The sequence below is a fragment of the Spodoptera frugiperda genome, chromosome 30 (genome assembly GCF_023101765.2).
Source record: "Spodoptera frugiperda isolate SF20-4 chromosome 30, AGI-APGP_CSIRO_Sfru_2.0, whole genome shotgun sequence".
NCBI classification, from domain to species: Eukaryota; Metazoa; Arthropoda; class Insecta; order Lepidoptera; family Noctuidae; genus Spodoptera; species Spodoptera frugiperda.
In genome coordinates, this window is record NC_064241.1 from 8,196,970 (window position 1) to 8,215,376 (window position 18,407).

At 36.1% G+C, this 18,407-nt stretch overlaps 2 protein-coding genes across 12 annotated transcripts in view; both read left to right on the forward strand.

Moving 5' to 3' along the window:
- LOC126912804 (uncharacterized) overlaps positions 1-18,407 on the forward strand; it is a 381,241-nt gene that overhangs the window by 210,161 nt on the left and 152,673 nt on the right. The window lies entirely within an intron of this gene.
- Positions 1-18,407, forward strand: part of LOC118269589 (homeobox protein abdominal-B) — a 111,579-nt gene that overhangs the window by 78,893 nt on the left and 14,279 nt on the right. For 3 of the 11 annotated variants that reach the window (XM_050706815.1, XM_035584763.2, XM_050706816.1), the window contains 2 exons: positions 4,756-4,847; positions 9,355-9,401. In XM_050706815.1, the coding sequence (XP_050562772.1) occupies positions 4,837-4,847; positions 9,355-9,401 (58 nt within the window). In that variant the 5' untranslated portion in view covers positions 4,756-4,836. Of the gene's footprint in view, positions 1-4,755; positions 4,848-9,354; positions 9,402-14,274; positions 14,884-18,407 lie in introns of all 11 variants that reach the window. The other 8 variants (XM_050706820.1, XM_050706821.1, XM_035584764.2 and 5 more) reach the window with 5 other exon arrangements.

An 18,407-nucleotide genomic window follows, 5' to 3' on the forward strand; every position in this document is an offset into this window, starting at 1 on the left:
CTATGTATTCTAATATACATAATCACATATAGAGGCATCAATGGTGAATAAAACTATGAATAACGTGACCGCGGTCTTCACAGCTAAATAATACAAAAGTATATAGGTATATCTTCGTAACAGTTATTATATTTCTAATGACCCTTTGACCAAACCGCGGTACTGAACCTGTATTGTAAGTACTGGTGCCAAGGTACAAGTCACGTTGCGTGGTGACCTCGTAATAAAGAGACGCATAAAGCCCGAGAAACAAAGAGGTGTATTCATCAGTGAACCTCTTCTAAATTATGATAAGACCATAAATGATGCAGTCATATATGCAAGGAGGTGGGTCATACATCCGCGTTTGTTTACGGTACCAACTAACCTAGGTAATATTTGTAATTATTGATATAGTTTATTAGGGCAAAATATTTACAAAATACTCAGAATTATAATATTTTTGGCTTATAAAATTTACTATATATAATTTTGAAGATATTAATGAAATAATTCTATTCTTTCTCTGTAATTAAAAGGTAAATATTTATTCAAAGCTCAGCAAAATAGCCAGTGGCGTGACAAATTCTGTCGTGACAAAAGTCACTCTGTCTGAATAAGTTTCTTTTTCGTTTTCTACATAATTAGGCTTCGACATGGAATCGAAGTGATATTAAAGTTGCTAGGAGATATTTATTTACATTTATAATTTACCCTAATTTGGGTACAGGAAACGGCTCGCCTACTAATTGCATGGAAAGATTTATGATAAATTGTTAATATTTTGCTATCGTACACGTTACCTTATTATATATTTCTATAGTTATATAATATTTTCTTATTTAAATTTCAAGGGTTTCCATTAAAAATTACTCAAATAAAACTTTAAGCTATTTGCTTATCGAATTATGCGATTTTGTTTTAGTTAAAGTTTACGAAACACGAAAATCATTGAATTAACACATTTTTCCTTTACTTTAGTTTTAGTTTTGAGTAGGTAGATGTCACCACAAAATGCTAAGAACTGCAAGTGCCTACAAACACGTAAATTGCCTACACCTACACAACACCGGTGAGTTGGGCGAGAACTGTCACTATTTACAGTAATAAATTGTTCTTTAAGTGATATTTATTGTATTATAAATACAGTCATAAGTTTTGACAACATTTCCGCTTTATTTAAGGGAGAGTTTTATTCGTTCAGTGATTTTTATTTACACTTATTAACAAATATCAACTACTTGTCTAATTCATCGTATTGTGACTTGAACTCATAATAAAATGTAGAAAAGAGAACACAGTTCCACTCTAACCACATACAATTTAAATAACAACAAAGATTAATAAATTATACCTTTACAACGAAATTATTATCAAGACTTGGATATCCACCAAGAAGACGCCGAGATCTCGCGACAAGTCACATAATCTCGCAAGCCAGTCTCATTACGTAGGTACATTATGTAGTATACAAGTACTTGTGTGGTATCTGTAAGTGCATCGTTGCATCCGCGACGCTCCACGTAACGACTGCTTGCCGACAGAAAGATGGCTGATACTGCATTTCTTAGAAATCGGTGCATTGCACTCCAGTTTTTGCATGACATTTGTTTTATAGTGTTTTGTTTTGCGTGGTTTTAGTTACACATTTTAGTTGTTTAGTGAGACACATTTTTAAATAATGACTACATAAAATTTCAAAGGTTTTCGTAACATTTTTGTCCCAATTATGTAACGTCACTCACTCTATTATTCCCGAAAAAAATATCTCCGTGTTGAATAACGTTGAATATTAATACTGTTTGTTCATGAAAATGAATTAATTTAGCCAAGTGGAAGAACGGGGCTGGGATCCACTCATGTATTCATCCGAACCCCGTAAATATTTTATTGCCTGTGTAGAAAAAAATCCGGGCAAATTATACGTATTACCGGAAAATATCGCGAACTGTTTTCAATCTTATACCTTAAGTGGTACAAACGATAAAAATAAATTCAACGCTTGTGGGCATTTATTGCTGAGATTTCTAGAGCTTTGAAGGGTAGACGCACTTCCATTTTCTTACTGGCTAATGGAACCTCCTTGGGGAGCGTTAGCAATGAATTACAAAAAGAAAAAATAACTGCACGCTGCAAAGACAAGGGCATTGCCCTTTTTAAAACATGGCGGATTTTTCTGTGAATTGCAAACTTAAATCTTGATAAATTGTAATTTGATACACTAATCGTACTTAAGTAAAATATTATGAAATAAAACCTGTTTTGTTTTAAGCAGAATATCTATTTGAATATCAATTTATCTTTATATCATGCAAACAGTTTTCAGAATTCTATCTAAATTACTGATTATATAAATAGGAAGCATTTAATGAATTAATAAGTGAAAAAAAAAATGAACGTTAAAATATAATATCTTTGCTTATTTCTATTAAAACAATACATAAATTATAATATATATTGTATATTAATATTATTCACGGTTTATATACTATGGAAAGGAGATAAGATGTGATTATTTATGACCGAATCAAAATATCATTGATTTGTGAAGAAATGGTCTGAATAATTAATTAGATACCTACTCATTAAATCTAGACGAGAACTAATTTCTAGACACAAACCGGTAGCACTAATAGAGTTATAACAAATCCAGGCTTCATCTTATCATATAAGCAAATATATTATCATATAAATAGCTCGCGGAATTATAAATGGCCTTCGCTAATTCAAAAAATATCGTAAATATAAATTCTCATTTTATTTAAATTATTATACCTAAGTATATTATAAAATATGTCTTCATAACTAAGTAGGTGTAACCTGTTTAGTTATATTTTAATATTATTAAAATAAACTTTTAGAGTTTTGATTTATAACAATATTGATAATTTTACGACTAAAATATATATAAAATAAATAAATAAATATACATATAAACAATGGACATAAAGAAAATCATGAATTATTTATTGGAATTCGATTCGCGCTATAAAATATATTTTTATCTTTGAAGCCTAAAAATTGAATGGCCGAAAAATATATAAAATTAGACTTCTATGAATGGGCTTTTACAATATATTCATCAACGGTTGTCTTAAGAATTAAAATTAACATAAAAATACATTTAAAAATAAAAGTAAATGAGGAAACTATACACAGCCAAAATTTAAAAGCGTGTTTGTCAACACTATTAACAAAGCCTGTCGTCGGTCAACTATTCGTTTTAATTTATTGCTATAATTTACCAAAATAGAAAACTGGGTGTGATGTTAATATTGTATCGAATAAGTTCCATAATCGAAACGTCCTAATATAACCGTAGAATCGATTAAGTTATCGAGTACTCTTAGTGCAGTTTACTTCGTGATGTAGTTGCTAAATATATTTTAATAGTCCGACTTGGGGGATATAGCAATTTTAATTTAGATAAGCTTTTATTAAAAGTAATATAAACATAGTAAGACGCGCTGGTCTTGTTTATATTATCATATAGGTTCTTTAGTTGGTAGATGTTAATTAAAATCGAACCCTAATTTATCGTAAGGAAGGTAGATAGTCGTAATTGGATTATTTTGTTCTGATAAATGAAATAGGCTTTTATCTGCTGAAAACGGATGAAGTCGATCGATAGATAGTATTAACATCTACTTATATTTAGATACAGTACCTACCTATAGTTGATTGAATTAGAATACCCACTTAGGTAAATAATACAATTTACAATATGCAAATCTATCAGATCAGCTCAAGACAATTTTGTGGTTTTCAATCCTATCTCTCGATGACACACGTAACATAACATGTAATTTACAGTAAATTTATGCTCGGTTTTTGGCATACAGCGGTAGTATTATTGTGAAATAAGGTAACTATAGGAGCTTTTACCTGCCAATTGTTTCGGGGAAAACCAGTGGTATCGAGGTAGTTACGTGTAGTTTCACTCGCATCTTTTAACATGAGATCGAGATCAATTCGAATCACAGCTTCGCTATGTGATGAGCTCACGGCTAAAACCGTATTAATTCGAATCGATTTCTCCATTTTGCTTTCACAATTATTTCCTTTCATTTGATATACAAAATGTACTAGAAATCAATGCAGCATTGTTTGTCCACATAGTGATACATATAAGTAATTATCACGTCACCATAAATCATTAATAATCCCCAAAGGATATGAAACCTTAAATTAAAAACTTCAGGGTTTTATTTCCTTTTTTGTTTACAAAGTAAGAAAACAAAGAGAAGGTTTGTCACGATTGTATCAGTACTATGAAGTTCGTTACACTGAATAAAGGTACTTAACGAGTTACATATAAGAAATACTGGTTAAGGGTTAAAAGAATACGTGCGTTTTTCCAGTTTTACTGCGTAGTAAAAATTCTATAAATGTTTTTAACTAAATTATTGTCGTAATGTTATGTGCAAGATTGTTGCATTTGAGGAGTGGGTGTGAAGCTGTGTTCTTGGGCCTATATTTTAGTTGTTTACCATCAGATGTGGAGTCGACAATCTACTCACGACATATACCTACGGCAAGAATGATCGATGATCATCGAATCAAATGTAGAAATAAAAATGATTGAATAAACCTATGTATAAATCCAGTTAAATAAGATATTTCAGCTTCTCTACATTTATCTTATTTTATTTTATCGAATAAACGAACAGACCTTTTATAGAACACAACATTCTCACAAATCTTCGATTCGTTTCGGAATATATTTATAGACTTTTTATTTTGTCAATGTATAAAGATTCTTTGTATTTGTTACAGGCGTGTTGCTGGTAAGGTTCGGGCGCGGCCATCCACGCGGTCGACCTTACTAACAGGTGAGGCGGCGACGCCACACAGAACATGATACTAAGGTTTGAATTTGAACTTTATTTTATACATTACAAAGCTTAAATTCATCTACTCACCCCCCATCAGCTTACCTTCTGCAATTAACGCTGAGCTTTCATTACTGACTGCTAGGCTGTTTTATGAAAATAGGGCTTCATTTTCGGTGTGTGGGCGCATTAATTTTTTAAATTATGTTCTAGGAATTGTTTTAATTTAGCATTTTCATTAAAATGCTTTCATTTTTTATGTGAAAGGTTCTTTTAATGTTGCTCATAGTTAAGTAAAGCCTTGAATTAAGGGCTTGCGAAAATATTTTCGGTGTTCATTTTATTTAACAGTTAATTAAGTTTCGTTATTTCTGGAAACATGACTTGCTCATTTTATTTTAATAATTTAAGCAACGAGTTGTATCATTAGACCGTCATTACACTTAACAACAGAATCATTTTACAGTCACAAAAACGTGTCTCAGAAATATTTTAAGCTCGCAATTTTAGCAAAAAACTGTTCTCACGTCGAAAATGGCGTGTAATAAGCATGCAGGTAGCTTTCGGGTCAAACTGCATTATGTGCAACGTGCCTCCGTTGTAATGCGCCCCGCCCGCTCGCAGACTCATTTACATTTTTATTGCAAACTCTTATATACTTACCTACGTTGACTTATATGTTATATATTAAGGTAATGACTGTAGATTAATTTGTCATTTTCATGAGATTATCTTAGTACTATTATGAGATAAAACAATGACAAGCAATTACTTCAAGTCTCCTTTTGTCATAACATATTTATAAGTACACCTATTTACTAAAAAAAGTTATGTTTACAATTAAAAATCATGATACGATCCTTTGTCTTATACCTATCAATTATATACTTCATCTCCTTTAAATGAGAAGGTATCTCTGTCTTAAAATCGGTAACGAAAATCCTTCCACACACGAAACGATTTAATTTTACGACTGATCCCGTATAAGTATCAACCTCAATATAACTACATTCAAGACTAATTAAAATACACAATCCTGACATCCAATTTTCATTAAAATACAGGCCGCATACAGTTTCTCCTGACACCTTGTCATATTAATTCAGTAAGTTAATTTACAGTCACAAAAAATATTAAAAGCCGACAAACTATATTACATTGTTGCAATCTTGCGATTGTGATATTCATGACGATGTTTTAATCTGATGGTATGAAGCCAGGCTAAGTGGAAAGGTATGTTTGTGTGGTGTTTAGTGGGCAGACAAATTAATGTTTTTATTTTTTTATTTTAAGAAACATGTTCTACGGACTTGAGTTTATTTTAGTCGTTACTTCGTGAGCATGTGTTATGTATGTACGGTTGGTCTTTATGAACAAATGTAGTTAGGTGTGATATTTATACCACGAAGTAAGTATAAAAAATGACTGCGTGATTCACTGTAAAGTGGACGTTAGGAATTTAGAACAGAAAATGAATCTTCGGTAATGGAACTTTAACAAAAATTGTTGTTGTTACTCAAAACATTGATTTAGTAAAGTGCTCACATTCTACATTTCATGTAACCAATCACGACTAAGTAACCATGTCTACACCCAATAAAGGCCCGCATATACCTCCGACGCACAATCAAATACATTCCGTTCGCCAGTCCAATCATGACTCGTCATTTATTTTTGTTCGTAAACCAGCGACCCAAGCAAATGAGCATTTATCAGGGGGCTGAATAAGTATACCAGTCGATAAATTTACATAGGTATTGCAAACAGTAAAGCTGCCGGCAGCAGAATTTGTTCGGCACATGAAAACCCTTCCACGCAAACACAACATAGAGAGCTCATAGACATTTTAATTCATCGATCGGATGGTATCGGGCGGGCGATCTATTCCGGGCCGGGTTACGATTACGAATCACAATATATGTCCTTGACGATAACATCGGCCTGCGAGCGTGTTTAGAATACTAAGCACGATGGACCACCGGCTTTTTGACAAGTAGTTACCTACATGCGTAAGGCTATGTGTGTAGATGCCCTAATGATTTGGGATCCGGTGTGGAAAATTGTATTGTTCCACGAAGAATAACGTGACGTGCTATAGAAATGAATGTATCGTTAGCATTGTGTCACGTTACCGTATAACAAATGAATGTTTATTATATAAATAGGTGGGTTTAACCTCCACATGGTATAGTATATAGGTAGATAACGCAATCGTCTTTATTCAAAGCTTAAAATGGAATCTCTCTCAGATTCAGAATATATTACGAAGTTTATCTAGGAATACCGCTATTCCAACGTTTAATAATATTCGTAACATGAAATCAGAGAGTAGACAGGCGTGTTTTGACGTCGGCGAGGCATCGCAGGCGACTTGTATCCGAGTCGCAGTTAGAATTGCAAATGAATCGGCCGTTTACTCTCGAGTCGTAAACCCAGGGATATGATCCAGTCAGTTTTCGCACCATTAACCGCTCGGACCTCCACCTACACCCTCGCGATCCTGTTATTGTAAATATGGCGACATAGATACAAATGATAGCCGTCTAACAACCTTCTGAAGCGCATCAACTATGCATGTTAAATGATCATAAAATTAGGATTCGCAATAAAATTATAACTTTTCGCATTTTTATGTACCTTCTATTATAAAGACATAAATAAGTCTTGTACGTATCTATCATCGGAAACGTTTTGTCGGTCTTATTGAGATCGTAGCCGACGACAGTTTTATGATAAAACGCCACAGCATAAACAGTTCTGTATCGTGGGCCTGACCAACCAACCGTGGGAGAGACATTCCGATAACATATACTTGTGGTACAGATAACGTGAACTGACAGCTTGTAATACGCGCCCAAACTCGTCCTGACACTTTGACTATTGAAATTCTCTACCCACCAGTGTACAAAGACCTCTAAACTCACATCCGGGCACCATACATCCTGCTGCGTAGCACGGCGACGCGAGGGGAGAGCGAGCTCAAACTAAGTTGGGAAAATTACACCCCGTTTGGCCAGCCGGCGGCCTATGTTTCGGGATTGAGTCGTAAATGTCAAGTCGAGTGCCCTCCGCCATAGTTCTGCTGCTCTATTTACTCGTACTTAATGAAAAAAGTAAAAAAAAGTCTTGGTTAACTAAACCCTCGGCCGGATTACGCGCGCCGAAGTTTAGTCAGGGACGGAATGAGTATAAACTTAGATGAGTATCAAACAAGTTTCGGCGCAGATGGGTCTCAAGTTTTCCAATTAGTATCGGACTTACCACTAATCTCTTGTAGTTATTTTATGTATTTCATACGAGTGAATGTCAAACAGCTGCGGGAATTAATTACATCTATAAAGTTATCTGTAAATACACATTTAGATATCAAATAACTTGTTGCATCAACCAATAAGTATTGGAAATTATGAAATGTATTATGTACTATTCATCCATATACAAAACCAAAAACGTATGGTAGGTACTTTCGTTGTAAAACTGCTATCTATCACTCGTCATCGTCTTCCTAATTGTTAGGTAACACAAAACATTTACGACTCCCACACGTATACGACGTAATTGTTGGCTAAAAAAGGCTTGTAAACATGATTTTTTTCGCTCATAAACATAGGGTAGCACCCCCAAACGAATATCAGAAAAAATAACCGTGGCATTCGGCGCAAATCACCTATTTTATGTAAACTTCGTGACTTACCGCCGTATCGAATGACTTAGAAAGGATTTATTTATATTCACTGGCTTCGAATGGAGCTAGGAAATAAAATTGTAACCGTGGAAGTTGTCAATGGGATGTTTGTGGGTGGAGGAGCGCTTGCCTTAAAAATAAACTGAGTAATGTCGGCAGCGGGTGTGCACTGCGCGACGATGATTTAATGCGCAGTTCCACGCGCGCTCATTAGACACGTCGTAATGAAACCTCCTGATACAAACTTTCTACGTAATTGGCCCTTATGTCGCATATAAATTTTCTCAAGCGTCAGTGTGTAGTGACCGTGAAAATGACTGACATCCTCTCCGTTTTATCTTTCTTATGCGGATCTTGCATTTGTATATACATATAGGTAAAGACTTAAGCCGTAAGTCGAATTAACGTCGCCTTTGATACAAAATTCGATAAAATATGGCCATTTTATTTTCAAATAATCGCCCCGCCTGACTAAATATCGCCCATTCACGAAATAACAAAGTAAAAAAAGTTTTTTTCGAAAACAAAAAACTTTCTATAACGACTTCTTCAGTTACATACCGCCTCCTCTCACGGCATAGAGCAGTTACGCTTGCAACAATAAAACTATACAATCTCATAAATGTCTACATATGTCATTAATAATGGTTTTGGTTGTAGGTCTCGAAGTAATTAACGAATTAATTAACAAACGCCGCATAGTGTTATCCAATAAACGTTTTACAATTTACTGATTGGATACGCCGGAGCCCCGTTTAGTGTGTAGTTACGTACTTATATACAATGAATTTGTATAATTTATAATACTGTTGGTATATATAATATACAACTTTTATATGTTTTATACTTTGTTCGCAGGTTACCGTGTCCTTTTACGCAAACGTCGCTAGCGAGTTTACGACAAGGTGAATATTGTATTTGAATTTTTTATTTTTTAAATTGGTGTGTATATTTGCGGATTATGCCCCGCGCATCGTTGATATTTAACGGACTATAGCTTAGGATTAACACATGGCTTGAGTAAAGCTTCTTTAGTTACAGGTATATTTTAATACATGCAATTTATTATGGCTACAAAGTTTATTGAAGTATTCTGAATGAATCCGATTTGAGTAAGATGACTGAATAATTTACATATAAACAGCTATCGCACCTGAAATAATTTCAATACTAAAACTGATTGAGAAAAATCAATAGATGTTTTCCGCTAGCTATTAAAATAGCAATGCATATTTTTCAACTAACGTTTTTATAGCGATTGTAAAATGATTGATTTACATGCTACGCTATTTTCTTTATGTTATTATGACGTCATTTTACGATACTTAGGTACAAGGAAAATAAAGCCATGCAAAACCTATTTGATAAAGGTTGGTTCACATTTTGGAAATTATGAACTATGTTACAGTTGAAAGATAAAAGTAGATGTAGCTTAGGCGAAATTCTAAGATATTATTGTTCTTTAACATACTAGATCTTGTGTCCATAGCTTAAGTTATTACTACTTTTACTGACATAAGGAATCAGATATTAGGTGAACACACTTTTCTTGTACTGAAAATCTCCAGTAGGTTGTATTTCAAGTAATTTTCCTACATATAACAATGTTATAGAGTTCATGGAACATCTTGTATCATTACTTAATAAGTACTGGTTTAAAGTAACAAGTTTAATTCTTCAAGTCACTTAGAAAATCGCATTTACATCAAGATTTACATTCAATTACAATGCACAGTAATTGAATGATAACCTTTGTAACTTTGTAAAAATAATTAAGTTTTATGATACTGTAATTACATAGTAGAGCAATCTGATTTGATTATGTAATTAACTTGTTAATCGAACAGTCACTGGTATTTAAGTAGGTAAATGGTTCTTTTACAATTTTCCACTCAATTAGAATGAATTTACTTATTATAGTTATGTATATAAGAAGAAAATATTCGAAAGCATAACAAGATTCCTTTTACCGGTCAGAGTTTTAACAAGGCAAAATTTAATGTTTAATTTGCTGAACGGTACAGCTCCAGGTTACTCGTCAATTTACAGTTTGCGTTCAGAGAAAGTCGAGAGCAGACGAGTTTTTCAATTGGGACGAGCATTAAAGCCTTCTTTACAATCTATTTTATGCCTTGGCGATGGGAACGCGAAGTCGAACCGTTATCTGAGCCGATATCATGCAGACTTGTTCTTGTTGACTTGCCTCAATATATTGTGTACTATACGACGTTGCCGATACTGAAAATTAGTAACGCAACATAAACGTATCAAGAATGTCAGGATCCAATAGTGTTATAGGTATAAATTTTGTTCATGGTATAAATATCGATGTAATATAATATATCGGCTAATAGAATTTAGGTTTGTGGGCGTAATAAATCTATACTGAGAAAATATTACTAAAGTTACCTGTGTGCCTATAGGTAATGATGATGAATTTATGCAACACTTGATAAAAGCCCGCAGTTTTATAAATAAACGTTAATAATTATCTGACGCTCGGATAATTAATTTTCCTCGTATTGCCAATGTCATTTCATCAGTAAACAAAATTGTTGTGAATAAAACATTTAAGGCTAAGTTTGATTACGAGTTACCGGCAAAGATTTATAGTAATTGCTAGATTCTATAAACCTGAGCTTAAAGCGATAAATTATGTTTATAATGAATGCAGTCGCTGTATTAATGAGTTTGCCACCGTGTTTCCGATAACCATTGTTGCTACGTTCATGGTGTAAAAAACGTTGCGAGCCTAACCTACAAATTCCGAACATTATTTATACATAGCCCCAATCTAGTTTGCGCAACTCCCGCACACATGTGCCGAGATAAGAAAGCGTACTTTTATTTACGTGCTCGATGTATGGCCGACCATTGGCCTGAAGAGTTTCCTAACGTAAATATTTATAGACGGGCTCGGCGTAAGCGCACACTTGTTCCTATGTTTGTTTCTGTCATTCAACGCGAGACTCGACTGTTTGTGCTCGCCTGCTACTGCACCAAGATAATGTTACTTTCGTTTCTTCCTACATAAAGCTTCCTCTATGTTGTAAAACATATCTGTGTTTGTCTACGTTATGCCGGTTTTACTTTTATTTGCGTAAATATGAGCGTCTCTGGTATGCAGAGCGTTCTCACATACACAATCTAGTTAAATATCTACGCAGTTGGATATTTTAATACGTCATGTTGAGTTATGTGGGTATGAATAACTTGGTGAGTATTTACTGTACCTAATGCCTACATGCTAATGTATGGTTAGAGGTGTTTTACCAGGTACACGTACATACATAAATCATCGCTAGAAATAGAGATATATGAATTCTTTTCAAGGTGACTATTGTGTCATGTTATTACTGACATTACACAATGTAAATACACCAAACAGGGATCATAGAGGTGCACCTCTGCACTTATAAATCTCTTTTGTGTTGAAATTTTTACATTTCAAAGCACACATAATCCTTGTTATTAGTTTTGTTGACACGTCCACAAAGTGTCGCGAATTTATCGTTTTGGCTTTCATTGTACAGTACCTATTGTAATTACTCGTACGCTAAGTGTGGGAAATTAATGTTTGGCGGTACGGTAACCTTTGGTGCTACAGAAAGCGAGAAGCGATACCAACAAACTAATTTAAGTCATTTAATAATTCGATCTGATAAACTGATCGCTATGTTATTTGATTAGTAAAATGCAGATTAACATTTTTATGTTAATAAAAGTTGCACCTGCATTATTAAAAATAACAAGGTATTTTAAAAGTAAAGATGATTCTTAAAATTAAAATACTATTATAATAATTGAAAAGGATTCTATAAGTATCAAATAAAACCAAACTACGTATAAGAAATTTCTGTATTCAGTAATTTGTACCTAATTTCTATGCACTTTATCATAAAATCGCTAATCGCTTTCACTAGTAACGCAGCCCACTGCCTTATTATTTTGACAATTCGGTTGTATTAGCGGGCCGTGTTGTTCGGTAAGTGAACAAGAGCCGACATAACTTCAATATATGTATGTTTTAGCTTTGTTCGCCTGATATATTTTATTGCCGTGTCTTGTGTAAACATTATACATGTGTAAAATATTGCTTGAATTTATTGGTTGTTACGGCTTTGTTCAAGGGGTGGCTTAGGGGGTGTGGCGAATTATACCATCTACATGCTCCTTAGACGTTTCACGACAATTAATTCCTGTTCCTTTTTTATAGAACACCCTATTTGTTCAATACTAGTAACAATTGGGAACGAAAAACTTGTTGAGTCTATTAGTAAAATCAAGTTTTTAATTAATTAATTTATCAAGTTTTAGATAAAGTTTCTGTCTTAACTTTATGTGGAAATGATTGCAGGTAACCACTACTAAATACCAGTAGCAACCATTAATCTATCTAGACAGATACTGTATTCATAAAACCACTTATTTTCACAGTCACTGAACTAGCTGAATATAAGGCATTAGTCCGCGGCCTTGCCATTGACAATAGTAATAAAATAAAATTATATAATTTAATCTAGTAGGTGCCTAACATTATTTGTGGTGAAATTAACAGACGATAAAATTAAGTTTATACTCACAATAAAATGTGAGTGAGTTGCCGTCATAAAGTCTCGCGTTTTTTATTGGTGGCAAGTCGACGATGGTCGAGTGATGCTTGCAGTTTGGTTAAACGGCAGTTTATGGCTATTTTGCCTCCATTAATCGCTTTACTACGCACCCGCGCCTCGGCTCTTGACAACCCTTTGAGATACTACGATACAACTGGCCGCACGCAATCAACTTGTACTGTTGAGGTAGTAAAGTAGTAGGTAGTAATGTTTTATATAATTTTAGGAACAAAGTTTTATTTTTTAGTAACAAATAAAAAAAGAATTTATTAAGTTAGCATAAAAACGAAACCAAACTTTAGTAAAAATATTGTTTCATACATTTGCGTATTTTTTCTCAGTTATAGCAAATTGCAAGGAAGAAAATATACTTCCAATATTGTAAATCCGGGAAAAAACGTGAGGGCATAAAACTGGGCGCCTCGCCAGCCCGCCCGCCTACGGGCTTGCTACGCGTAGCGTTCTGTGAGGAGACGTGGATTAGTTCCGCTGCCCGCCGCCGGATGGCGGGTGCGGCGTGCGCGCGTGTGTGCGCCGTCACACTGGCACACGCCGCCGCCACTCCGCGCTCGACCGCGCTGCTGAACGCGCGCCTCGCGTATACCCCGCCGCACCGATCGCACAAACACGATACGTTCGCGACAACAACCTACCAATACGTCCACTCAAATAAATAAGAAAACTGTTGCGTCACTCACAAACTTTATCCTGCGAATACAAAAACTTTTTTTCTGCTTAAGAAAATTGATGTGTGAATTGTTTACAATAAACTTTACCGTAAAAATAATAGAGACTGTTACATACTTCTTCTAAATGGACTAAAATATTTTAGAGGTTACGAGAGCTTATCATATCAGTGACTGTTCGATGCACTCTCGAAATAGTTTTTAAAACTTTCATCCAAGCTGAAAGTTATAGTTTTTTGGACAGTTTACGTTGCGGTGAGTCCCGTCCGGCCGGCTAGCTAAATCGGGATCGCGTTTTGATTTTCATGTGCTGCTCCTGTGTGTGGGACGCGTGTGTGCGCGGTGCGATGTGCCCGCGACGCGCGTGAACTGCCTGTGACTCTCCCGATCCCCCGTGGCTTGCCCGGCCGCCACCCTGTACCCTGACAACCATGTCGGGGGCCTCGGCGCGCCCTGCGATGCGGCGGCCGCGTCGCCAGCGCCCCCATCCGGCCACTCCGCCGGGCCGGCCTGGTGGACCATGATGAACGGGGTCGGCGGCGCGCTCTACGAGGAGCCGCACGCGTCGCCACCCGGCGGCAGCCCGCCGGCCGCCCCAGCTGCTGCTCCGCCGTCCGCCTCCAGCGCCTCGCCTGCCTCCGTGGGCTCCAACCCACCGCAGCCCCCGCTGCACATCCCGGCCAAGCGCTACGAGCCAGAGCCAGGTGTTATCCGCCACGCGCAACAGCCCTGGGGCTACCCGCCTGATGCACCTGGCTCCTTTGAGCACCAGTATCCAGCTGGACCTACCTACTACAATCTACCCGTTGAGAGGGAACGTAAATCTACGTTGCCTTTCTGGCCAGCGAGTAGCGGCGAGTACAAGCCGTACGCTGATGGTGGCTGCCACCAGGGCTTCTCACAGCCTTGCTGGAACTACCCATACGGAGCTCCACGCGGTGACCAGCCCTTACCCTACGTCGGTGGCGAAGAGCGCAGGACGGCAGTCTCCGAGGCATCCAGCTTCTCCCACGACGCGTATGGGCTACGAAACTACGCGCCAGAATCGGTGTCCAGCGCACCCTACCCGCCTCCAGGTTCCTTGCCCGGTCAGTAACATCATATTACTCATGCATGTATATTTACGTTTGCCACCAACCCAGAGCTCACGTTTTTTGACGTCCGGTCGCAGCATCGCTGTTTGTAATCTTTGAAACTTATCGGTGCCTCGAGACTAGAACCAAACATAGTTCAGCAAAACATTTATCGGAATTTATAAACAAATACTAATATAAGTTCGATATATACCTACTAAAACGTGAGCTGTTGGGTTTGTAGCTGTCTTTTACTGTACTTTTAAGTTTGAAGTTTATAATAATGTACGAGAAGCTGAAACTGATAAGTTGATTTGTAAATAATTTATTATGAGTTTGTCAACCTTGACCCGCGGTTGCGGTCCGCTGGTCGCTAGAGGGCGTTGCGCGGGGCGCACACAGCGAGCGGGGCCAAGCATGTGTGCGGCTGGCACGCACACAGGGACAGCACCGCGCTCCGTTGTGGGGGTGTCTCATATGAAGCGAGCACACTAGCACTCACAGCGTCTGATGCCGCATTCTTTCCTCTAATCGAACACAGCTGATTGGCACGACTGCACGATACTTTGTACTCGTACACTTTTTGTATAAGTTATAATGAATGTGTGATGTATGTTTTGTTCGTTTGGTAACTTCATGTATTTTGTAAAAAATGCACTGGATCTATGTATGGTTTTGAGTGTGTATTTAATTTTTTTATGTTTTCGATCATATGATAATTGTCGTTGTATTGGTCTATTTATAACTTAGAGTCGATTCCACGTTTTCCCCGTCATATAATATGTTCTACGTTACCAACAGAAGTCAAAAGTAAGGTAATCCTTAAGCAACAGGTAAGTTTGTAAATAAATGTTTAAGTCTGCCTAAAATCCATTTCGTAGAAGTAAAATGTCGAGAACGTCAATAGCTGGAGAAACAAACATTGGGTCAGCGTGCATCGACACAACAGAATGTCTTAGAACTCCCTCAGAATGCTACTGAACGCCCAAACCAAAACATTTTCCCACAGACCACCATAAATTTGATGAATGAACGAAACACGTGCTACAAATGTTTAAAAATGAACCGTAAGCACCTTTTTATAGGCAATGTAAAACGGCGCTATACAACCGACAATAAATTAAAGTTTACGTAAAATAAAGCGCCAATAAAAATGTATAACTAATAAATAAACACGATACCTGAGCGTTAAGACAATAAACCGATCTTTGAGTAGTGGCAATAAACCAAATATTGCTACAATAAACACATTACAGGTTGATGAGACGATAAAAAACTAGGAGGCTACTGCGACCGGCCGCCCGGCCGATGCATACTAGCATCGCTCGTAGATACATATCACTTTTATGAATCGTAAAACCACGTCCACGTCACATACATGCAATAATACTGGTTCCTTCCCCAAATCGCGCTAGTAAGTAGTAATTACTAAACTACAAGCGCCATGTAAATATGAGAGCAATAAAAAGGCTCCATTCATAAACGCTCGCCACTAGTTCGCTTTCGATCGCCGCCTAACCATAAAGATGGGTTTATCGCGCCTCTGTTACGGCAGAGGTGTAACTTGACATAATTTTGCGTAAAACGCGCATATAATGGGCCATTAAAAGGAAACAATTGTTGAAAAAGTTATACGAGTGTTCACGTCACTTTATGATTGTGTGTTTACGGCCCACCTGAGGTTGACATTGACTTTGATTTGTGCATTTACGGCTTAGTAAACGGTTTGTAGAATGGCTCCGTTAGTGAGACTGCCTCGGAATGTTCCGCTTTCTTACTACATACACATCGATGCCTTCATCGATCTTTAATCATAACACCACACTGTTTTCACTTATTACCAACTTGAGCTTGATTTTACATTTTTAATAAACAAATACAGAAACAAAATCGTAGAAATTCATTTGTGGTCTCACGGTATACGTCAAAGGAAACATCTTAACTCAGAAATTCCTTTCAATCATACGTTTGCTCGGGCGTTCGTTCACAAAACAGAATCCTTTGGATAGTGCCATTTTGGACTCTATTCCATCGGAATAACGGAGGGTTTCCGTAGCGAATTGGCAAAGCGATGTTGGTATACGAAATAGACAAAGCCCGCGGTCGGGTAGGTAAACTTTTATGGGCGAAGAGAACCCGCACTTTTATAGCTCCTGATCGCTACCTATTCCCTCATAATTGACAACTCCACTTGTCATTATGTTCTCTTTAAACAATTGCCGTTTGTTCCACGGAATAAGAAACCCGACTAGAAGGCTTTTTACGCCCACTTGCTTATAATTTTACTTTGGACTGCGATGCATGTGGTCTATTCATATTGTTTAATGTATTGTCTTGGTTATTTTGAAGATGTTATTGAGTAATTTGAAGTGTAAGCCGTATTGTACAGGGAGAAGGGGAAAATATTTATTTCAAGTTTGCTTATTAGAAGCTCGGTAGCTTTACTTTCTTAGTGCGAAAAGTTATTTTCACCGAAGTTTGCATAAATATTTTTTTTAAAATACGAAATAATTATTTACTAGTAACGAATTTATTCAGGAATCATCACATCACATGGACTAGTTTTAGTTTTCATAAACCCAATTAATAATTGCTTTATCAAGTCCAATAAATTCAAAAATTTCCCGTTTATTACGATATGATTTACACTTTATTGAGTCATGTCCATATAAAAGTTAAAACTACAATATTTTTACCTTTAAATAAATAATATTAACTTACTTTGATAAAGAATATACTTATTTGAATTCAATTAAAATGATACATATTCTAAAACTGCATGATAATATATTTTTCGATTATTATCATTCAGTTTTTTCGATCCAAAGTAAAAGATTGAGTTAACATTAAACGGTTTCGATAATCTGCTTAGCATAATTCGTCTTACCACATCAAGTTGGCAACGTCAGTACAATACAGATTGACACATTAGTCGCATTTCATCAATATTCAAAGAGCCGTTTCAAAGAAATAAATCAAGATGGTAAACGGGACCCGATTGTCGTAGGGCAGTTATGAATAATGTGATTGTTTCTGGTAAAAATACATTTGAATTGTGTAAGAAATCATAAATATTGGATTTCAAATCATAACTCTGAACATTGGCAAACAATGAACTACATTTCCTAATCCCATTTTAATTCAAACTCTGACCACAATAAATCATAAAACCATATCAATCCCAGTCACCCACAATTTCAAAATACAAAAGTGAAATATTGGAAAAACAATATTTTTCAATTTAAAATATTTTGCAATACAAGTGTCAATAGCCATGTTTATAAATCTCAAACGAATTCGATAACACGGAATTGGTCCGACAATATCAGAGATTATTTCAACACGAACCTATGTTTTTCTATTACCTACACATGCTACCAGCTTATACAAGATGTAATTTTCTGAGATTACAGCTTACGTCAATATGAAATATAAAATCGGTTCACAACTAACGTTTCAAGTAAAGCAAAGTTAATTTGTATGCCTTTTTAAAGTAAATTGGTATCTAGAGGCTTGAAAGCTCGAACATGATTGAGACA